Here is a 23,158-nt window from a genome sequence, read left to right on the forward strand (position 1 = left end):
ATCACTTCACATTGATGAAGGTCTCCTGCAACTTGAAATAATTGACATGCAAGCATCATCTGCTCTGAAGCAGGCACAACATTTTGGATAAAGTGTATTCATGTCAACACATTCCCCAAAATAAAAACGCTGGCAATATCTGTGCTAACAATGTTTGGCTCAACATACACCTGTGAATCCAGTTTCTCTCACATGAATGCCATTAAAACAAGCAACCGTGCCTCCTTGACAAATGAGCATTTGCATCACTGTTTGCGGGTAGCCCTCACTTCCTATGAACCCTCTTTCTCTGCCATTGCCCAGACAAAGAAGTGCAATCTCTCTCATTAGATGTGTGTATGTAGGCTAGGCCTGTCTGCCCCCCACCCCCCCCTGATGTTTGAGAGTTAAGAGTGGACAATAAGTGCTAATAAGATGCTGTGATTTGCTGTTGTTGCACAGACATGAAGCACTTTTTCATAAGCTCATATGCACTATAAATGTGTTTTTTTTGTTCAAGTGTTGATGTTAGAATGTTCAGATGCACATCATGCACTTGTTTGTTTTTTATTTTATTTTTATATTGAAATGTTGAAGAGGAGATGTTGCAGTTATTGCACAGTCATAAATGAAGCACTTTTTGCAGGAGATGTTGCAGATGTGGCACATAAATGAAGCACTTTTTTTGAAAAGTATACTACTTTTGCAATGTAGTTAAATTTAAAAGTTGTGAAAATGTGGTTGCGTGTTGTGTCAAGTGTACATATATTCATAGCACGGGGAGGCGCTGTGGCAGTCCGGCCCCTGGCCCCTTGGGTTTCTGGCAATGTGGCCCCCTGAACAATTTAGTTGAATAGTCCTGCTGTATTGTGTTGTGTTTTGTGCAATTTGTATTTTTTTTATAAAATAAAAAAAAATGCTGGAGTGTGCTCTGAACGATCTGAGAGGGTGATGCTCTGAATAAACGTCCGGTAATTATGAATTTACGAACAGTCAAGTCTGAGTGCCTATAAGGATATTTTGGGTTCATTGCTTTTTCTTGCACTGGACTCCACAATCCTGCAGCTGATTCACAATGTGCAAATTTCATTGTTCATGCATGGAGCCTCAGAATGTCAACAGACGTCTTTCTCTTCACAGCTCCAAAGGCCTGACCAGTGCCTTGGCATCCTGCTCTGTATCAGGGACATCAGAAAGGTGCTGGAGGAATGGCCGACCATGAATGCAGGTTTGGGTGGTCTCACCGAGCTGCTTTTGCATCCGCAAAATGGTTTCCTCCACGTCAGCCATGGTCAAATTCCCAGGCAGCTGACGGGCAAGTCGAACGGCTTCACCCTTTTAGAGAAAAATAAAAGATGAGTGTAATCACCCAATAGACAAATGACTAGGGTTGGGCATCGTTTGGATTTGAACGATTCCGGTTCCGATTCTCCATTTCGATTCCTGTTCTAAACTATTCTCGATTCCGATTCTTTGAGGTGCAGGTCAAAACAGGTCACAGCTTATTTCGCAGGAGTTTTTTTAATTTTTTTGAAAAATCTTAAATTTGTTCATACTATTCACATTGTCAGTTGACTTGATACAGTTTAATTTGGTTGCTGTACTGTAACTAGGGTATTAATGAACAAAGTACTTTTTTTTTTTTTAAGAATCGAAATGAAGAATCAAAATGCAAATATGTTACTTCCGGTTCCAGAATCGGAAGTTAGGAACCGGTTCCTATTAGAACCGGTTCTCGGTGCCCAACCCTACAAATGACCTTCAGATCTCTTATTGTTTAAGTGATACCTTGACATTTTGAAATGTAGGCGGTTATTCATAAACTCATTGCTACCTACTGTAGGTTTAGTGCCTGGCAGAGAACCAATGTCAACTGAGGAGACCCATACCAGCACCAAAACTACCAAGAGGACAATGTGTGCCCTTTACAAGCGAAATAGGGTCACAAAACCTGTACAGTTTTTGTAAGTAGATAAATAAAAACTAATAAAAACACATTAGATACATATTATATTATTAGTACAGTATAACACGTTTTCTCAAAATAAAAGCCTTGAATAAAATGTTTACCAACCCCAAAGTATTTAGGTTGCATTTGGATGATAAAAGCCATGCATGATGTTAGGAGGTTAGACTGCAGTAGTAGTATGTAGTATGTTGTAGTATTTTCTGAACATTCTCTACTTTGGTACTTCTATTAATGCCTTAAGCTGTAAGGTCCCCCAATTGGGGGACCCGGCTGTTTTTATCATAAATTGATCAATACAGACCGTATTAATTAACACTTTGGATGCCGGCGACGTGTTATGTCGTTATTTCGCCCCGCCCGTTGAATGCCGACGACGCTAATTGTCTTTTTTTTTTTTGCGATCTGAATTCATATTTCATCAAGCAGCCCCTCTAGGAGCTCCGATGGGAAAATACCGCCCCCTATCGTCTATCCCTGTGTAACTGCAGGCCATTCGATTACACTGGTGGATGTGTGGGGGGGGGGGGGCCTACTGGCTCCACTATGCTGGCGAGCCGTCTGATGAAGAGGGAAGTGATCGCGAGATGGAAAGCAGCCTGGAATATATATTTACAGCAGCCAATAATCAATCAATAAACGCTATCGATATTTAGAATGGCGATCAGGAATTGGAATCATCTTTTTGGAGAACATCTGATCCAAGGTAAGGAGTCCATGTTACCAGTTTTAGGATAATCAGAACTGTTTTCACTGAGATAACAGTGTGCCCCGTATGTGTATGTGTGTGTGTGCTGTTGAGGAAATAAGAGAATCGATTTCTCAGCTCGCTAAATGCTGTTTATGACGGAATCTTTCTATTTTCTAAGAAAACGATAGCTTTTCGAAATGCTATAAAAAGGATAAGAACCGATTAAAAAACAATCCGTTTCGACAGTGTTGACTGCAAACAAGTCATTGATAAGCGACGGGCAGATTAGACACATAGCCATAATTTAAAACATAGATTACCGGTATGCGTTTTTAACGCTATCATTGAAGTGGATGCTGGCATCCAAGGACATTAATCAACGTTAATCAAAGGCACTGAAAGTGTTAATGTTGTGTTTCTTTTTCAAATGTAGCCAAGAGTAAAGACCTATCAAAACAGCAGTAAAATTGTATATTTTCAGCACTACGTTTGTTTACTGATGTTTTATTTTTTTTATCCACTTTTTCTCCTTATTTTCAATAATGAGAATTCTTCCCTCCCCTGTCTTGAACGTTGCTAGACTATGCCTCCCACTGGTCGGCTGTAGTGAGGATAGAAGCCTTGCATCACGTGTCTCCTCCGGTACACGAGGAGGCAGCCTGTCGCATCTTTTCACCAGACAGCTCGAACTCTGTGGCGAGGAGTAACGCGTGGGAGGCTCATGCTGCCCCCGCTACTTCCTGTTTCTGCTGTACAGGCGTCACTCAACCGACCTGTAGGAGTCGCTGTCCACAACGTCCAATCCCCACCCACCGACTTTCCCACCCTCTAACACTGCCAATTGTGTTAGTATGACGGCCGGCCAAGCCGGTAGCAACACCAAGAGCTGGGCTCGATACCAGCCTCCTGCGTTAGTGGCGAGCGCCTTGCCCACTGCGCCACTCAGCCGCCCTTGTTTACCGATGTTAAGATTTTCCGGAAAATTATTTATTGGGAAAATGCTAATCTCTTTTATCGCAAAACCGCGAGGAAATGACTAAATCCAGATTTAACACTGCCATTGGAAAGAGTACTGTAGCTTTTTCCCCATCCATAGATGTATGATTTGACCATAATAAGGTCATTTATAGTTCATAATTCAATTTTGAATGTATAATTCAAATGGATTATAATTTATTACTGTATCTACAAATCCTTCTGTTTAATCATCTTCCCTTTATTCATTTGCTTAGATTATATATATATATATTTTTTTTTACACTTGATCTCAAGAAGGTGCTGCATGAGCACAGTGAGCGAGGTCGGATGCAGCATAACATGGTGTTATTCACCGGCAAAGATGCAAAAAGAAATATCATAATTTAGATTCTCCTTTGTTTCATCACAATTTACTCAAGCCTAGTAACAGACACAATATTTCTCTGACACTGGGAATACATACCACCAGGTCCCTAGATGTTCCTAGATACCAAGAACATGCTAATTGACCTTGTAGAAGTGGAGCAATCTTCCCATTTACAAGATGTCCCATGCAAGACTCTGTAGCTTTTTCTCACTTGAAGGTAGTTTGTGACTTTGAGCGGCCGGCACTGCTGCACAGCCTCAGCGTTCCTGTCTACGATAGCTGTCAGGATCTCCCTGAGGTCCTCAATGCCGAGGAAAGGCACGCAGTCTGCCATCGCTGTGACTTCCAGATGTCTTTCAGCCAACGGTAGGCCTGGCCAAGACAAGCAGAAAGCAAGGATTAATATACTCCAGACATTATTACTATCTCCAGGAAAGAATAATAAATAAATATTGTGGTTTACGCCTGGACTGGTGACCAAGTCAAACAAATGAGGGGCCAAATGGAGTGTTAAATGACTATTACAAGGCCGGAGGCAGTCTGGAAGGAAGTGATCCTGTGGGGAGGGAGACTGATAGTCAGGTTCTCTGTAAACAGTTCCTACTGCAGGAAGAGCACAAGTCATTGTTTCAATATGCCACTTGGTCTACAAACTGAATTCAGAGAAGTATAACAATTCTAGAGATGAGGAAATTGTGTTTGTTCACTGGTGTAATTTCACTTCATCTACCTGTCGACATGAAATTCCCAAACGCTGACAGTAAAAAAAGCCTGGATGTCGCGCAAAATGGGGCGTGACCGAATTTGGTCCCAGACAATAAGAGTGACTGAGATTGGTCTACGTTCCGTTACACAAACTGGCCAAATGTATTAGAAGATCATTTAAAAAAGAAAGTTATTTAAAGACATTAAAACAATTATATGCCCATCAGAAAGCTAACTTATTTTATTTAATTTTGGCAAAAAATATATATAAATGTAACCACCACATTAACCCTTTTCCCGCCAATCACGTCGTACGACGGGTTTCAAGTTCATGCGAATTCTGCCAATAACGGCGTAGGACGTGTTTCAAGTTCATATTTCATATTTTCGTCATGGTATTCATATTTCACTCACGGAGCCTTGTCATATGCTGCGGGAGCCATCACAACTCTGCAACGCTTCAATACTGCCACCTGGTGGCTGATCAGCGAGTTGCAACCGGAAGTGGATCTCTTGTGATCCCGGTGCGTCTGCCTATTCCGTCCGGCCACTCGTTTATCGTCGCAGGACTCAATACACACACCGTGGATATGGATCCGTTGCCATAACTCAATAATCCACATGATTTGGGCATATATTAGTATTATACAAACCGGAACTGGATCGCATCGATCCACATCACATAACTGGGATCTGTTTGCTCCACTCTCATCGCCCAACGGTACGAGGAGACTGATGTGAGTTTCAGCGTTTTTCTTTATCATTTTCGATACAAACTGCTCTGATCTATATATCACCCATACTACATAAATAATTTAACGTCGGTCACGGAATTATAAACGACCCCCCCCCCCCCTCCGTTCACCCGCGGATGATCAGTCATAACTTTAGGACCATGTACAGTTGACATTTTTAATATAACGTTGATCGGTATCAATAGGCATTTGATAATCTAATATATGCATTTATGTCTATATCTCACGTTCTAAGAGATACTGCAGAAAATGATAAAAACATATTTATACTCTAGACGGTATTTTCATATGAATGTGTGAATGAAAAAGTAAAACGTTCCCACATCCTGAACGATAGCTAATCGATGTTGAATGGGCCATAGTAATGTCAATTTAGCAATACAATTTAAAAAGTTATAGCCCTGCAAAGAAGGTAAACATCTCCATAGACTTACAGTACTGGCAGAGAATGGTTTAGGATTATCAAAGTGGTGGCAGAGAATGGGTTAAGCTGAAGCTCTTATAGAACTGGAATACATAGATAGGTCCCCTCCCTGTGTACTATGACAATTTCCTTTTGTAATGATAACATAGCAGCTTTCTAACCCTCGTGCATCAAACCAATTTTGCACGATAACATTATCAAAAAAACCTCTGTTGCAAGTCAGCAACTACAGTTTATTATCTGCCCGATTTGCCTTACTGTACATCCAGGAAGTGAAATTACATGTCTTGTTCTTTAAATGCAAAAAGATTGATTTTGATGATTGTATGTATACCTGTCCAGGAATTTAGTAACCTAGTTTTGACAAATTCTTGCATTTTCTTCACAGGACATTTAGGCAAAGTTCCACATTGGAATCAAAACCCTGTAAATGTTTCCATTACAAAAAGTCTGAAAATAAGGAGGGAGTGTTTGGTGGAGCCATTTTAGAAACTGCTACCACTAGTCCCACTCACACCCACCCACTGGGGTTGGCAGTGTAACATCGAAGTTATTAGAATTTCCTCCTAAAGGGCAACCATTCTTTTCACCTGCACACTGGGGTACGATCCGACTGTGAGACCGCAGTCCCTGGCAGAGCACCGATGGCAACCAAGGTGAGCCATGCCAGCACCAAAACTACCAAGCTTCACAGAGGACAATGTGTGCCCTTTACAAGCGAAAGAGTCACAGAAACTATGGAAATTGTAAGAAAAAGGTTAAAGTTTGGTAGAACTTGAATATAGTGAGCGCTTATTTTGGCTTGTAGCCTACTGTAAGTATGCAAGTAAAGTAAGTAGTGCATTACATCTGTACTACATGTATTACATACTGTATTTGCCTTCGTTCTGGTTTCAGGCTTTATTTGCCCCAATGTAGATACACCTGTTAACTACTCGGGCACACATTAGATAAATATTAGTATAACAAGTTTTCTCAAAATAAAATTAATTGATTAAAATATTTACCAATCCCAAAGTATTTAGGTTGCATTTGGATGATTACATAAAATCTATGCTTACATGATACATAGGTCATACATAGGTCAGTGACGAATAAAGATATTAGGGAAATCAAATTCCTTAAAAAGGTGCTATAGATAATTTTCAACAATTGAGAGTGAATAAGACTTCTGTGTTTAAGATTTCTGGTTTGAGAAAATGTAGCTATTTTCTCAGCAACCGAGCAATTGATCAATGGTATTTCACCATTGAAATCAGCGTTAATTGTACAGGTAGTGTTTCAGTCACTCATGGGTGTTTTGAGAAATCATAACATGATGTGCAGACTTCTGGTTTGAGAAATCGTTAAAAATAGGCAACAGACTTCTGGTTGAGCAGACAGAGGTAAACACAACATTAATTTTGGACCTGACAAAATATTTTGAATGATTAATTCACAATAATAATATTCTTAGGGGGAAAAGCAATACTTTTATTTCACACCATTCTAAAAACCTTTTACAATATAACATTTAACTCATTCTGTGCCAATGACGAAAAAAGTCGGGTTAACTCGCCATGCGCTGAGCGCCAATCACGAGAAATCTCTGGTTTTAATCGTTATTTCTTTTATTAGCTATATCCATAAATTTGTCATCCATCCAGCCTGATGTTATCATTGGGAATGGGTCTGAGCTTGCAAAGGGCAAATACCGCCGGTATTGCACTCCATTTGAAACGATGTAGTTTGTTTTCTGGGCGGGTTTTAAATACTCCGGCAGGACGAGCGTTTACAACGATACATCTACGAGGCCCCCCCCCCCCCCCCCGTTCATATGCAATGCCGGACAACGTGGGACGGACCTCCGCGACCAGTATTTGGGATGGCGATCAGATAATTGGATTCTTTTTTTGCATTACATCAGAGACAAGGTAAGAACACTATATATCCAATCTTGCGTTGATCTGATATTTTTCGAAGCTGTCTGTGTGGACTGTGTGTGGCTTCTTGCATGAGGAAGGATAATAACGATAATCTAGCGTTGATTTCAGGAAGATTCGATAATCAGGCGAAAAATGGAAACTCACTGACAATCGACAACGTTATTAGATCCATAGCTATAATATTTAATATACCGTAATTTTTTGACTATAAGGCGCACCTGAATATAAGTTGCAGCAGCTAAATTGAATGATGTGTACATATATAAGCCGCACTGGACTATAAGCTGCAGGTGTTTTCATGTTTAATTACCATATGTAAGGGTTTGTGCACAGGGGATTGTCGGGAAAGAGATGGCTGTTTGAGGAAGCTCCCATTTATTAACATTTTTGTTTAAACAGTAACGTTAGCTAGGTACAGGGTTCTTACACCTTTTCCAAAGCAAAATTCAAGCTCTTTTCAAGCTTTTGCAAGGTGCCTTTTCAAGCTTTTCCAGCATCTTATGAGGCTGTGGTAAATTAAATATTTACACAAAATGATCATTTCACTTCTTCCATCACATTAAATCAGATGTTTTTGTGCTATAAACAACCAAAATGATGTAGACATGGCATCCTATATAACCTGGCTGAGCCAATATGAAACAATCACTCAAAAATCACCAGATAAACTTTAATTTCAATAAAATATTTACTGAAAATGTGAAAAATAAGTGAACAGTCTTTGAGGTAGGCAGTCAATCAGCTCCTTGAGCTTTAAAATGTATACAAAATCAAATCAAACTAGAATTTTTATATAACCCCCCACAGTGGTGTGTTCAGTTGGTACGTCCCAGCAGGGACCAGGATGTAAGCTATATGATGCCCATGTTATTGGTTGCAATACAGACGCACAGTTGACACACGCTATAGTCTCCTCTCTTGTTATTTCACACAAACAGCTACCCCTAGTAGCTGGCTTCTTATGATGCCGACAGACATATTTTCAGAGTGAATTTATTAACTCACCTTACGGTGTCGCTTGTCGTTGTCAACATGAACAATAAACATAGCCGTCTGTGGCAACGCTAGCTCACTAGCTAACGTTAAAAAAAAATAATAATAAGCTTGCTAACGTTAGCTCACTAACGTTACTGGGATTAAAGCAAGCTTTCAGGAGGGGCGGGGGTGCCGTGGCGAGGCTCGAGAGAGGACTCCTCGTCATTTAGCGTGAAAGGCGAAAGCAATTAGGCGTTCTCCAAATTTCTTTTGTGTATCTAAAAACCTAACTATTAAGTCTTTATTTATTATGAAAGTATACAGGATTTCCAGCACCCGTACAAACGCTGTAGGTACTAACGTTAGCTCACGGAACGATAGCTAGTTAGCCAACGCTAGCCAGCACCTGCGAAAACGAATGCCAAACTGATGATATCAGACGTTGATATCAGGAGCTATCAGTAGCTAGCCAGCTAGATAACGTTAGACAATGCCTCATGTATTAAACTAAAGTGAATAGTTGACTGGGTCATTTTATTTAATGCTTCAGTTATGTTGAAAGAGGAGCTCTGAGCTGCTCATGCACTCGACTCTTGCCGTAAGGGTTTGTTGACATGGGTCTGTGAGGGGGAGGAGGAGGGGCAAGGCGTGCACTGCTGCAGCAGCTGTGTGCCTGTGAGAGAAGAGCGAGTGAGAGTTAAAAGTGGTGGACTGTAACCTGTAAACTCCATAGATTTAGGAGGTCCCCTAGTGGCCGTTAGCTGTAAAAATCCATAGATTAGCTGCACCGTTATATAAGCCGCAGGGTCGAAATATGGGGGGAAAGGCGCGGCTTATAGTCCGAAAATTACGGTAGTTTTAGCACTCGCAAACACGGCATTCTCTCCATTGAACAAAGCGCTGGCACAAACGGCCATACGCCCACAGCGACCTCCGGCGGTCAATGTGTTAATAACGGATTTATTATAATTATTGTATCGCAAGTTTGATTTCTGTCCAGTTTATCGTGCAGGAGCCATTTTGCATAATGCCAACATTCTTAGGAGAAAATGGGATATTTTATCTTATTCACAGCTAATCCAACACTGACACAATTCTGTCTGAAATAATTGACTGTAATCCGGTTACTCAACACTTTGTTTGACATTTCTAAATGATTGGTGAACTATGACATTAATGGTGGCCAATGGGTTCAACCTTTGTTATTAAACAGAAGTGGACAATCCATGAGACCTTTAAACAGCATGAATCAAGCTAGAATAAAGTCCTAGTTTCTCTCCAATAGAGGATGTGTGCAGCAGATTTCTGTGATGATGTAGATGCTATTACCCAATTTTGATTAACACTTTGAGTGCCAACAACGAGATTTATCGTTAGTTCATGCCAACCGTTCAGTGCCAACGAGACGAGAGATCTCGATTTTCAATCAATCTAGCCTCACGTTACGACTGGGACTGTCTGAGCTCCATTGGGAAAATACCGCCCCCTATCGTCTCTCCGGATGGTACTGCACCCCTTTGGATTGGATTGAATGAAAAGCATGGAAAAAAAATCCTGCTTCCACATTTTACTTGTCAGACAAGTAACCCGAGACGATCGAAGTCATTGCAGAGCCGCAGAACAGTGGAGAATGTGTGTTTACAGTGCCCAGCGTTGGATCAATAAATGCGATCGATATTTGGAATGGCGATCAGGAATTGGAATAATCTTTTTGGAGAACATCTGATCTGAGGTAAGGAATCTATTTTACCAGTCTTGGGATAATCAGAGCTTTTTTCACCTATATATCAACGTGGGCACTATGTGTGTGTGTGTGTGTGTGTGTGTGTGTGTGTGTGTGTGTGTGTGTGTGTGTGTGTGTGTGTGCTGATCACGAAATGGATAATCGATTTTTCAGCCCGCTTCTATAGCGTGCATAAGTACACATACCGTAATTCCTCTAATAGTAACCCCGGCTTGTATTTGTTTCAACTGTAGCGGGTACCAGGCTTGTATTAGGAGGAGGCCTGTATAAGAGGGAGGCCTATATTTCAAATTTTCAAACGGATCATAATGAATAAATCAACATTTTGTGTCAGTTTGAACCCAGTAAAATGTACTGGGTTCATTTATTGAAACCAAGTACTGTATGAAATAGTAAACAGTGCAATTACAGGTGGTCACTGGTCATTTCAACGTTTTCAAAGTGAAATCAAGTAACTAGCTCAGTATGCAGCTCAGTATATTAGTAACCCGGCTTGTATTAGGAGGTCGGCTTATAATTGCTTAGCTCAAGAGCGCACCCGGCCATTAATAGAGCCCAGGCTTGTATTTGAGACCCGGTTACTATTAGAGGAATTACGGTATACTATCGATAATCTAGCGTTTATTTGAAAACGATTCATAAATAGGCCGAAAAATTACAAGGTTTTTTGTGTATTCCAGTATATTCCAGTAAAGGGCGATTATCACAGAATCTTCTAAAATGTTCTGGAACTTTCATAAAACGAGCGTTTTTCAAAATGGTATAAAACGGAAATGAACCGATTAAAAAACAATCCGTTTCAACAATGTTGACTGCAAACCAGTCATTGATAAGCGACGGCCATATTATACACATAGCCATAATTTAAGATATAGTTTATGCGTTCGCAAATATGAGAGATCTATCATTGAAGTGGGTGGTGGCACGCAACGGGGTTCCGGGGCACCGGACTAGTGGTCTGCAAGGGCCTTGAAATAAAGCCCGAGCCCTGCCCGAGCCCGTGAACTTCAGGCCCTGCCCGAAAATAAGCCTGACTGTAAATAATATTTTAAGCCCTAGCCCGCGTGAAAACATGAAAAAAATTATTATTATTATTATTAAAATATAAAAAAAAAATTATTTGTTTTAAATATTCGAAACACGGTTTTATATGAACGTAATAAATAAACAAAACTAAGAAGCATTTACATAGCCTGTTTCGCTCAATAGAATGCCGTCTCTCCCAGTGCTCGCTTATAGACTGACTCACACATCAGCCTCGTAAAACGTATTGAAGGCTATAGAATCTTCTTTGACACACACACACACACACACACACACACACACACACACACACACACACACACACACACACACACACGACACACAATAGCCTACTCAGTACAGAAATCAGATTTCGAGCAGAGCAACGTAATGAAAAGCACAACAAAACAGGTAGCGACCCAGCAAATAACAAACATCACTCACCACGACGTCAGCAACGGTTGAACACAGTTAACAAAACTTCGCCAACCGGCTACATACATCCCAAGAACAAATTAAAACGTTCGCCAACTGGCTATATTCCAACACAACCAATCGAGTTGAACTTGTCCCCTGAGTTCTCCCTGCGCGCTGCGGTAATTACATCCAAATGTTTCTCTGGCGCAAAAGAGAAAACGAATCTTAAGGAAAACGAAAGATATCCTATAACCCTAGTTATATGAAAAAAAAAAGAAAAAAAAACGCAATAAAAAAAAAGAAAAAATTCAAAACGGCTGTGCCCGGGCCCGGCCGAGCCCGAATTATTGATTAAAAAAAAAGCCCTACCCAGCCCGAACCCGCTGGGCCGGGCCCCGTCGGGCCTGGGCAAGGTTGCAGTGCACTACACCGGACCCGTGGCACGGAAAGTGTTAAGGGAACATATATTGAATAAAGTGCTAATTGCAACTGAACTCTGCAAAGTATTTTCATTAGGGACATCACAATCAAGCTTTTTTGCCCCAGATGAGAGTAGTTTAATATTGAGTATCTGCCAATACCAAGTCCCGATCTGATATTTGTATTTTCTTAGATAATACAGTTGCACAGTGCATGTTTCAAGCCCATTTAAGTTTGTAAACCCAATCCAATGTACGTAGGGCCTCATAAAACCTGTTTTTACAAATTGTTATTTCGGTCACCGGAGCACCCATTTCACATTCTTCCATGGGGTGGGGGTCTCTGTACCGCCTCAAATTTTTATTTTGTATTTTAAAGGTTATATTGAATCATTTTTATATACATATATTTTTATAAAAAGATTGTGTGAGCTAAGAAGTGTTTTTGCCATTTTTGGCAAACCTTTTAGGTGGAAAACTAAAGTTAACCGGCTTGGTGGAAGACGTGAGGACTGAGGAGGGAAGGAGATAGATTCATAGATTCTCAATTAGGCCTTTCACACCGGCCGGGCTCCGTGCTGGTGCCGGTTCCCGAACCTAATCTCGAATCGGACGGCGTGTTCATACCGGAAATAATTTGGTTTGGAACGTGAAAAGTCGGTGCTCAGCTGTAAGCAAAACATTTTTGGTTTTTCCTTGTGAACCAAGCACGTAGAGTGTCATATTCTAGGCTGACAAGCGAAAAAAGCATAGGTTCAGCATTGCACTCAATCGATCCATTCAACAGGAAGCGATTTGCGACTGATCTCAAAATGAGATTAGATTCCAATGTATTGTTATTATACAGCACAATACACCATCCAACCAGAGTGGATAAATAAATGGTCCAGAAATAAATATGTGGAGAAAGGCTTAGTGAGCCTCAGCGTGCAAGCACACACACACACACAAACACACACACGTACTGTATACATTCTAAATTAATCGTTCCAGCAAAGTAGCAGGCTTCTATTATTCTAATGACTTGTTTTATTGGGTATCATAGTAGTAATTCCTACTGTAGAACATGACATATTAGTAGGGGTGGGACGATACACATTCGAACCGTGCACTGCAGCCAGGTGCTAGTCAGTTTGTGTAAAAATGGCAAGCACAATATAAATCAATCTTCATTATGACTTTAAAAACATAGCCATTAACATTACATAGGCCTACACACATCTTGCCATAGCGTTAGCAGTTTGTACAACACAACGCACGTTTTAACTATGGTATTAGCCCGCCAGCTAATACAGTCAACAAAATGTTACCGTAGCTACTAGCTAGCAGAGGAGGAAATGGGAGTCTGAGAGGCGGGGTGTTTAAAGACAATGATAGGCGTTTATTCAACATCCAAGAAGGCTAACATACAACTGTGTTTTACTAACTCCAACCGGGACTATTGCCGCTTTCGTGCTGCTTGTTGATGTTATGAACTCCTCCTAACGTTACCGGAGCTGAAGGTCCGTCGCGCTAAAATGTCCGTGGGGACCCGCTAACCCATAGATAGTTCCAACTCACCAAATTACGTAATCCACCACAGTTGCACTCAATATTTAAATAATGTTAGTCTAAATAAATGTAGACAGATAATGTACGTATTTTAAAAATAGAATGAACAGAGCAGTGTTGTTTTTAAACAGTACAGTGTGTGTGTGTGTTAGTTTGATGTATGCTGCCATTTATATCGATGGCCTTCTAATTTGTTTATTTATTATTTTAAATAACAGTGACACTTTTCCCTTTGATAAGAAATCCAGCCATATTCCTTTCATTGTATTTCAAATACTGCACTTTAATTTCAAGCAGAAAACTAACCTTTCCATTAAGAACTGACAATCAGGGAATTTAAACATGGTTGAAATAGTTTTTTTGTGTTTATATTAAAGAAAGGAAAGTCTAGTGCTGGCTGAGCATATTGTTTGTTTGCACTAAGTTAATACTTTGACAAATGTAGCCTATATTTTTCAGTCAGTTCGGTCTTTGTGTGCCAAACATTATTTAAGGCTGTAAACACTGTAAACCTTTTTATTTTTATAATAAATGAAGCATGTTTAGATTTTTGAGTTATACATTTTTTTTTATAAAAATTTACGTATATCGAACCGAACCGAAAACCGTGACCCCAAAACCGTGATACGAACCGAACCGTCCATTTTGTGAACCGTCCCACCCCTACATATTAGCATGAAATCTGATTTATTAATGCCGATACTGAACGACTGCGCAATTGGCTCTTGACAAGTGTAAACTATGGATTAGTCAGTTACAGTCAACGTCTGACCCTTTAGCTCAACTGGTTAGTGCGGCTGCCTGTGGATCCAATGTCCCAGGTTCAAATCTTTCGGTTACACAAGTTTGAATATTTTTTCAATCATTTATCCATTTCGGGAGCATTTATTTATACACTCTGGTTGGATGGTGTATTGTAAATATGCTGTATAATTACAATATATTTTAATCAGATCTCATCTTGAGATCGCTACCTGTTGAGTACATGGTGCAGATGCAATGCCGAACCTTTCAAGATGTTTTGCACACGGCACATTTAGCCACTGTTGTGTTCATATGGTTGTGTTGTGTTTACTTCCGCCTGAGTAACGCCCCCCGTTGATGACGGAGGACGGTGGAACATTGGTTCTGCTTAAATAGATGTAAACGCAAACTCATTCTTTAAAATGTTAAAGGAGCACGCCAATATTATGGGAAATGCGCCTACAGTCTTCTCCAGACAAGAAGATAAATACCAATTTCCTCTCTCTCTCTCTGTGTTCAGTAGAAAGCTATCTGGCTGAAAGCTAGCCTAGATTGGTACATGAATGGAATGGGATACGGATCAGCTAGCCTAGCTGTTGGCCAAAAACCCCTCTAGCCGGAGTTTTAAGCTAGGCTAGGTTTTAAGCAGCTGTCAGGTGAAAAAAAGCGACATGTATCGGAGGAGGCGCGTGGTAATCTACACCCTCTCCAGACCGACAGTAGAGTAGCACAACAACCTGGAGGGAATTGGTCAAATTGGGCGATGGGAAAGCACGTAGAGGGGATCTTTAATGTGATCACTGTACGTAGGCATAGCCTGAATCTCCAGAGTCCAGTCATGTTATTTGCATGTTAGGAATGACAATGATGTGAGCGCGCCTGCCACCTGGGCATATGAGCGCTGCCCGCAGTGAAGCCGCCTCTCGCTCTGTTCACCTAATGCTACCGACGTTGCATTAACGGGGACTGCTCTGCTTCCAGTTGTAGCCTACTTGGATATCTGTTGTAACTTTTCAACCTTTTAAACGCAGCGATCATGGATCGCTTTGACATTTTGGCTTCATCTCATAACCACATGGATTACTGGCGAACAATCCCCTTATAACAGGCGAGAATGGAGGTACACACGCAAGGCACACACAGACACAGCTGATTCAGTACTTCTCTGCTCTGTCAATCCCTTTAGACTCTGTGTTTGTGCGTGTGACTGTGTGTGCATAGTGTAACCTCCACTCCCACTGACTAAACAGAGGTTGCAGGCAGATGCCTAGCTTGCATCACAGCTTTCCCTTAAAGGTTTTCATAAAATTTTTAAATAAATAAAGGATCAGAATTTGATTGGGTCGATAGTCTATACCGATTAGTCAAAAATATTCTGTGATCGGCCCCCGATACCAATCTTTGACATTGACACATCCCTATTTTTCACGCATTAAACAACTTTAGTAATTGCCAAATGCTAAACATAATAATAATAATTTCAGTTGTGGGTTATTGAGTCTTTAAATCAATGCCTAGACGAACGCCTTGCTTATGCTTTGTGAAGAAATTTCTCCAATTATGAATTGAAAAGACCTCTTAACGTGCAACGGCCCGGCCCCGGGCCCTCTTGAGGACGATTTGCCCACTGCTATATATATCGAATTGAAGCCCTATTTGTTGCCTGTCGATTACTGTTTCAGGCAACAAAATCCGTTCAGCAGTTCTCGAGTTACATACCGATATGTGAGGCATGCGCCAAAGTCTTTAGCAGAAATTTTTTTCCTTCCGAATACCACTTCCAACTCCCGACACTCTAACTCCGTCAATTATTTGGCGATCTCGAAAACTATTGGACAGGGTTGTAACCAATGAGTGTGGCTTTCCAATGATACCACACGTGGGATGAGCGAATCAGGGATCTAGGTGAAAAGTCACGAGCGAAAACAGGAAGTAAAAAATGCGCCGAATGCATTGGAGACTATGAGAAAATGGAAAACTGCAGACCTTTTATTTTTCTCACATTTGATCAAAATCGCTCCTAATCACTCATTTCTGAATGGATTTGTATGAAATTTGGACATGTACTACACAATATTTCATTATATAATATGAAAAATATAAATATACTTTTGGATATTGCAACTACTACAGAAAAACGTGAGTAAACATTTTTCGACAACATTTACATTTAGTCATTTAGCTGTCGCTTTTATCCAAAGCGACTTACAAGTTTTGTACAACAAGACAGCAGGAAGGGTACAACTCTATCAGCTGAGTAACAAGGTTCAGTAACAACTCAAGTTCAGACCTATGTTACTCTATTTCATTGGCACTAAAAGTGATCTTTTAGTGCACGTGCACCATGCACTTACCTGGACTTGATAACCGCTCATCATGTACTTTATTATTTAAAATATTCTGTTATATGTACAGTGTTATGTGTTTCATGTATGTATATATTGTACTACGGTCTGTGGGAGCTCCCCTGAAATTTCATTGTATACTTGTGTGCAATGACAATTAAAAAGTCTATTCTATTCTATCTTTCTTTATTGTATCAGAAACTTCAGAATGTTATCTTTCAAAAGAGGCTTATGCATGTGCTATAAGTATAAAGTATAGTATTTTGGTTTGCAAAAAAAGTATGCAGTCCTCAAAAACGAAAACAAAAATGGCCACTTTTTTGGGGCGCCTGTTAACTCATTGACTGCCACGCTGTTTTCCCATCTTTACTCAATGGCGCCAGCATTATTGACCATTTCAGCGATGTTTGTGGACCCATCGTGTGTTCTGTATTATAGCTATGGAGACAATAGTATGGCTCATTTGACAGGCATTGTTTATAGTGCAACGCTGACAAACCAGTTAATTTCTATATACTTTAGTTTGTGCGCTAAACATCTAAACATCACCCCTTTCCAAAATAATCCAGTATTTTTTTCTAGATCGCGAGATATGACGTGTTATATGCATATGCCCAAATCGTTCGGGTTGCCCGCCTGAAACCTATATTATTTCCAAGTCAAAGGTATATACCATATATAGATGTTTCTTCACAAAATCATCAAGGGGGGAGGGGTCGTTTTACGAAGCTGCATAGTTACCAAAAGCATGTTTTAGGTTTGGTAAAAGACGACGCTGTGATCGATACAAAAGCATGTTTTAGGTTCGGTAAAATAGACCTAGAATAGACCTTACCTTAGTCAGAAGGTACTCCAAAATGAATAATCCCAGTAATCCCATCACGATCGCAATTATTTGTGTGCATTGGGCACGGCTAAAATACAGGAAACAATAGGTTTCAAGGCGATCGGATCTCCGACAGATTGCTGTGTGCTGATTCACTTTGAGGGGGAGGGGTTCCAGCAGCCATATGCACAGAGAGAGATACCCTTAGATTAGAGCCCCAGTTCAAAAGGTAGGTGATACTGCCACCTGGCGGGATTCGATCGTCATTGCAATATGAACATAGGCAGCGGTGCCAGGGAGACAGACAGGTCCGCGCCAGTGTTTAGAATGGGGATCAAAGGATCTAAACCAGAGAAATCTCGGGTATGGCGCTCAACGGTTGGAGTCGAAACCCGAGAAATGTCGGGTTTGGCGCAGAAAGAGTTAAGAGGTTAACTCATTAAGCCATGGGGGGAGTGGGGGAAGGGGCGTCTGCATGGATCTATGATCCCAATGAATATTAATGTGAGTTTGACTAACCGTAGCGGATTAGTCAATGGGGGTTAAGGGGATAAACAAATATAGAAAGTTAACCCGTAAGGTTGACAGGGTAGAATACAGATGTAGAGTAAGGAAGGGGAGGGTGGTTTTTGTTATCATAGATTTTTGTGTTCCATGTATTATTGTTTCGTGTCGGTACCTAAATTGGTACCTGGGTAATTGTTCTTCCTCCAGTATTAACACTTTGAGTGCCACGCCTCCGGTGCCCCGGAACCACGTTGCGTGCCACCACCCACTTCAATGACAGAGCTCTCATATTTGCGAACGCATAAACTATATCTTAAATTATGGCTATGTGTCTAATATGGCCGTCGCTTATCAATGACTTGTTTGCAGTCAACATTGTCGAAACGGATTTTTTTTTTCTTTTTTATCGGTTCATTTCCGTTTGATACCATTTTGAAAAACGCTCGTTTTTTGAAAGTTCCAGAAAAAAAGAACGATTCTGTGATAAACGCCCTTTACTGGAATACACTGTTTACACAAAACACGTAGATTTTTCGGCCTATTAATGAATCGTTTTCAAATAAACGCTAGATTATCGATAGTATATGTGTACTTATGCACGCTATAGAAGCGGGCTGAAAAATCTATTATCTTATTTCCTGATCGCACAGACAGACACACATATGGCACACGCTGATATATAGGCGAAAATAGCTCTGATTATCCCAAGACTGGTCAAATAGATTCCTTACCTCAGATCAGATGTTATCCAAAACGATTATTCCAATTCCTGATCGCCATTCCAAATATCGATCACGTTTATTGATCCAACGCTGGGTACTGGAAACACACATTCTCCGCTGTTCTGGTGGTGGGCGATTACTTGGATCGTCTCCGGTTACTTGTCCGACAAGTAAAATGTGGAAGCAGGATTTTTTTTTCTCCATGTGTTTCATTCAATCCAATCCAAAGGGGTGCAGTACCATCCGGAGAGACGATAGGGGGCGGTATTTTCCCTGTTCGAGTTCAGACAGATCCCCACTGGTAACGTGAGGCTAGATTGATGAAAAATGTATGGAAATCGCTAACAAGATCTCTCGTCAGCTGGCACTCAACGGTTGGCATGAACTAACGAGATTTCCCGTCGTTGGCACTGAAAGTGTTAAGGGTATATTACAGATGGCCTGGACCTCTCGGGACCCACATTCCTCGATCCTTGCTTGGCTGCTCTGGTATATTGGCATATACACATGCAGATACGACCATGGCGAATCTGGAACACAGGGGGCTAAATACTCCTCATAAAACGCACCAGTGTCCTGGGTCTGCTGAAGAGGAAAATAATAGACTTGGCTCTTCTTAACGAGACCCACCTCATAGGGACTGATGTAGCAAGACCAGCGAACCGGTTCCATCATGTAATATCCTCCTCCACGAGCAACAAAATGACAGGTGTCGCCATTGTGACAAGACGTAATTTAGATATCAAGGTGTTGGGTGTATGGGCTGATACAGAGGGGAGGATAACGATGGCAAAAGTTTTATACTCTAACAGGAAAATCGCACTAATTTCGATATATCCTAGGATATATATATATAAGACAATCACTAGGATAATGTTGGAACTCCATGACTACGCCTTTATTGTGGGGGGGGGGGATTTTAATACGTGTTGGGACTCAACAATTGACAGATCTGGAACCTCAAGAGACACACGATCAAAAGTAATCCTCCGCTGCCCTTCGGGCCTGGCCCCGCAGTACTAGTCTAACTGACCTATGGCGCCTAGTTAACCCTACCTTAAAGAACTATTCCCGTCTCTCTGCCAGACATAAGACTTTCTCCAAGATTGACTACTTATTCTCTTCTCCCAATCTATTCGACAGCTTTGATGTCTCTCTATTACCCATGGCCCTCTCCGATCATAAAGGTATCTCTTTCACAGCTTCGTTTGGTAAACTGACCACAAGGGCCCACAGATGTCGATTTAATTCATCACTACTAAATAACGAAGACGTCTGTACCGAATTCAGAGGAAAACTCACAGAATTTGAGAGATTTAATGTTAACACAGTAAAGGACCCTAAAAATATTATGGAACTCAGTGAAGGGTTTTATCAGAAGCCACACCACCCTTTTCACTTCCAACTTACGTAAAGCACGGTTATCTAAACTTGAAAAATTGGTAACCTTGTACCCTGACCTATACACTGCACTACAATCTAACTACAATGAACAAACTAATACACAGCAGAAAATCGTTAAAAAGGAAATAAACAATTTTTAGACAGCGTTCCGAAAATGTTTATGGACAGAACGAGACAAAATTACTACTTCCATAGGGCTAGACCCAGTCACTTACTCACGATGAGAATCCGTGCTAGCGATACATTTTCAGATATTCCTTTAATCAGAACCCAACAGGGGGTGTTAAGGATAGACTAATGATTAATGACACCTTTAGATAATTTTATTCCCATCTATATAGTTCCGAAATTTGAGGCGTTTACCAGCGGACTTGAACTACAGAGGATATAGGCTGCACGGTGGTGTAGTGGTTAACACTGTCGCCTCACAGCTAGAAGGTCCAGGGTTCGATTCCCGCACATCATCCAATACAATTTTCCAGGACAACTGTTTCTATTTCCATGTAAATGTTCACTTTTGCTCAGTTTCCATGCCTTTTCCATACCTGGAAAATGAAAAATGTATTCCATGTTTTCCAGGTACCGTGGGAACCCTGTTGCAGCCTTGCTTCACCCCTCTGCCTTGTGGGAAGAAGTCTGTGTGTTTATCTCCAATTTTGCCAGCCAATTTGTTATTTTCATATATGGATTTAATAACATCAAAAGACTTCCCCCCTATACCACTTTCTATTAATTTAAAAAGTAAACCCTCATGCCAGACTGAGTCAAACGCTTTCTGGAAATCGACAAAGCATGCGTGAATTTTTCCTTTATTTTGATTTACATATTTATCGATTAGTGTGTGTAGGGTGAAAATGTGGTCAGCTGTTCTATAATTTGGGAGGAATCCAATTTGACTTTTGCTTAAGACATTGTGCTCATTGAGGAAATCTATAATTCTTGAATTTAGGATGCTGCCAAATAATTTCCCCAGATTACTACTAACACAGATGCATCTATAATTGTTGGGATCATATTTGTCTCCGTTCTCGAAAATGGGAGTGATCAGCCCTTCACTCCAGCTTTCAGGGAAATATCCCACACTTAGTACCAAGTTAAATATTTTTAAGATGGCCAATTTGCATTTTCTGTTTGTATGTTTTAACATCTCATTTAATATGCCATCAGTCCCACATGCTTTTTTGTTCTGCAGAGCTTTTAATTTGTCTTCCAATTCTAATTCACTGATTGGGTAGTCCAGTGGGTTCTGATAATCCTTAATAGCGCTTTCAAGATTTTTAAATTTTTCAGAAATGTGTTCTTGGGCTTGATTCTTTGTTGGTCTTCTATAAAGATTTTCGAAGTGGTTTTTCCATGTATCTCCATTTTGAATGGATTGTTCATTTTTATGTTTCTTGGTAAATGAGTTCCATTTTTCCCAGAATTTATTTGACCCCAGAGACTCTTCAATTAATTGTAACTGGTTTTGTATATATTGTTCTTTTTTTGTTCTCAGTATGTTTTTAATTTATATTGCTTTAGAGTTTCACAGTAACTAAGACGGAGTTCCTGACTATCTAGATTCCTGTGTTTTTGGTTGGAGATATTTCTTAGTGTCTTCCTAATGGATTTGCAGTCTGAATCAAACCACCTTTCCTTGCTTGTTTTCTTTGGTTGTTCTGTTTTACATTTAAAATTTGATGATGAGGCCAAATGATCAAATATGTGGTTGATGTGTACCAGACACCACTCTACACCTTCATTATTCTGAGGGTAAATCTGGGCCAGGAAGGAGTCTAGAAGAGACTGTGTTGACTCACTGACCATAGCATCCTGGTACTGCTCCAGGATGTTTTGAGCCCATCTGTATTTCATCTTTATGTTGTATAGATTACAGGGTTGAGAGCATATATTACCTGTGTCTGCTCTTTTTAGATACGAAGTGATCTGAGAGTGATCTGATAGAGGTGTTTGTTCTTTTACAGTGAAGGCTCTCAAGGAGGTTAGGTCTAAATCTGTTATAGCAGATTTAGGCCTGGTCTACAAGATACACTACACGACCAAGGTACCCATGTACATGTCAAAATACTTCCCAAAGGTCAGTGAATACCACGATCACAACACCAGAGGGAGCTCCACAAATCATGTTAAACCCAGATTCGGCTCAAACAAGGGACTAAACACGTTTCGCAATTATGCCACATCAATGTGGAACGCCCTACCCAAAGCTGTAAAGGAATGTGAATCACTACCCACTTTCAAAAGCACTCTCAAAGAACACCTACGGGAGACTGCAATTCGAAACTGGCCCCTACAAATGTCCTAACCCAGTTGTACAGTAAATTACCAAGTATGGCTTTGTCAGTATTCCAATGTACAGTGTACAGTGTCCCCCCCCCCCTACCTAACCACCACCACCTCCAATGTACAGCCCCCACCCACCCACCCACCCACCCACCCACCCACCTCCAATGTACAGTTTCTACGTCAAATGTATATACACTCTTTTTCTGGACACTTTTTGTATCACAAACAGTACTGTATTTGCAAATCTGATATGTCATAAATGTATAGATGTAGCAGTACTGTCTATCTGTATGTCATGTATGTCATATATGTTATGATGAATTGAAAATGGGGGACCCTGATGTAAACAAGACGAAAGTCTTTCTCTGGTCTGCATCCCCTTAACAATTGTATGTATTGAGCTGT

The 23,158-nt window shown here is 40.6% G+C and overlaps 1 protein-coding gene across 1 annotated transcript in view; it reads right to left on the reverse strand.

Annotated features, from left to right (window-relative positions):
- Positions 1 to 486: 486 nt before the first annotated feature.
- Positions 487 to 23,158, reverse strand: part of pms1 (PMS1 homolog 1, mismatch repair system component) — a 169,385-nt gene continuing 146,713 nt past the window's right edge. Inside the window, exons 12-13 of the mRNA XM_084310426.1 lie at positions 4,193 to 4,353; positions 487 to 1,314 (exon numbers count right to left, since the gene is read on the reverse strand). Of these exons, the coding sequence (XP_084166552.1) occupies positions 1,114 to 1,314; positions 4,193 to 4,353 (362 nt within the window). The 3' untranslated portion in view covers positions 487 to 1,113. The remainder of the gene's footprint in view (positions 1,315 to 4,192; positions 4,354 to 23,158) is intronic.

The sequence above is a fragment of the Notolepis coatsorum genome (assembly GCF_963971535.1).
Source record: "Notolepis coatsorum genome assembly, chromosome: 3".
Classification (NCBI taxonomy): Eukaryota; Metazoa; Chordata; class Actinopteri; order Aulopiformes; family Paralepididae; genus Notolepis; species Notolepis coatsorum.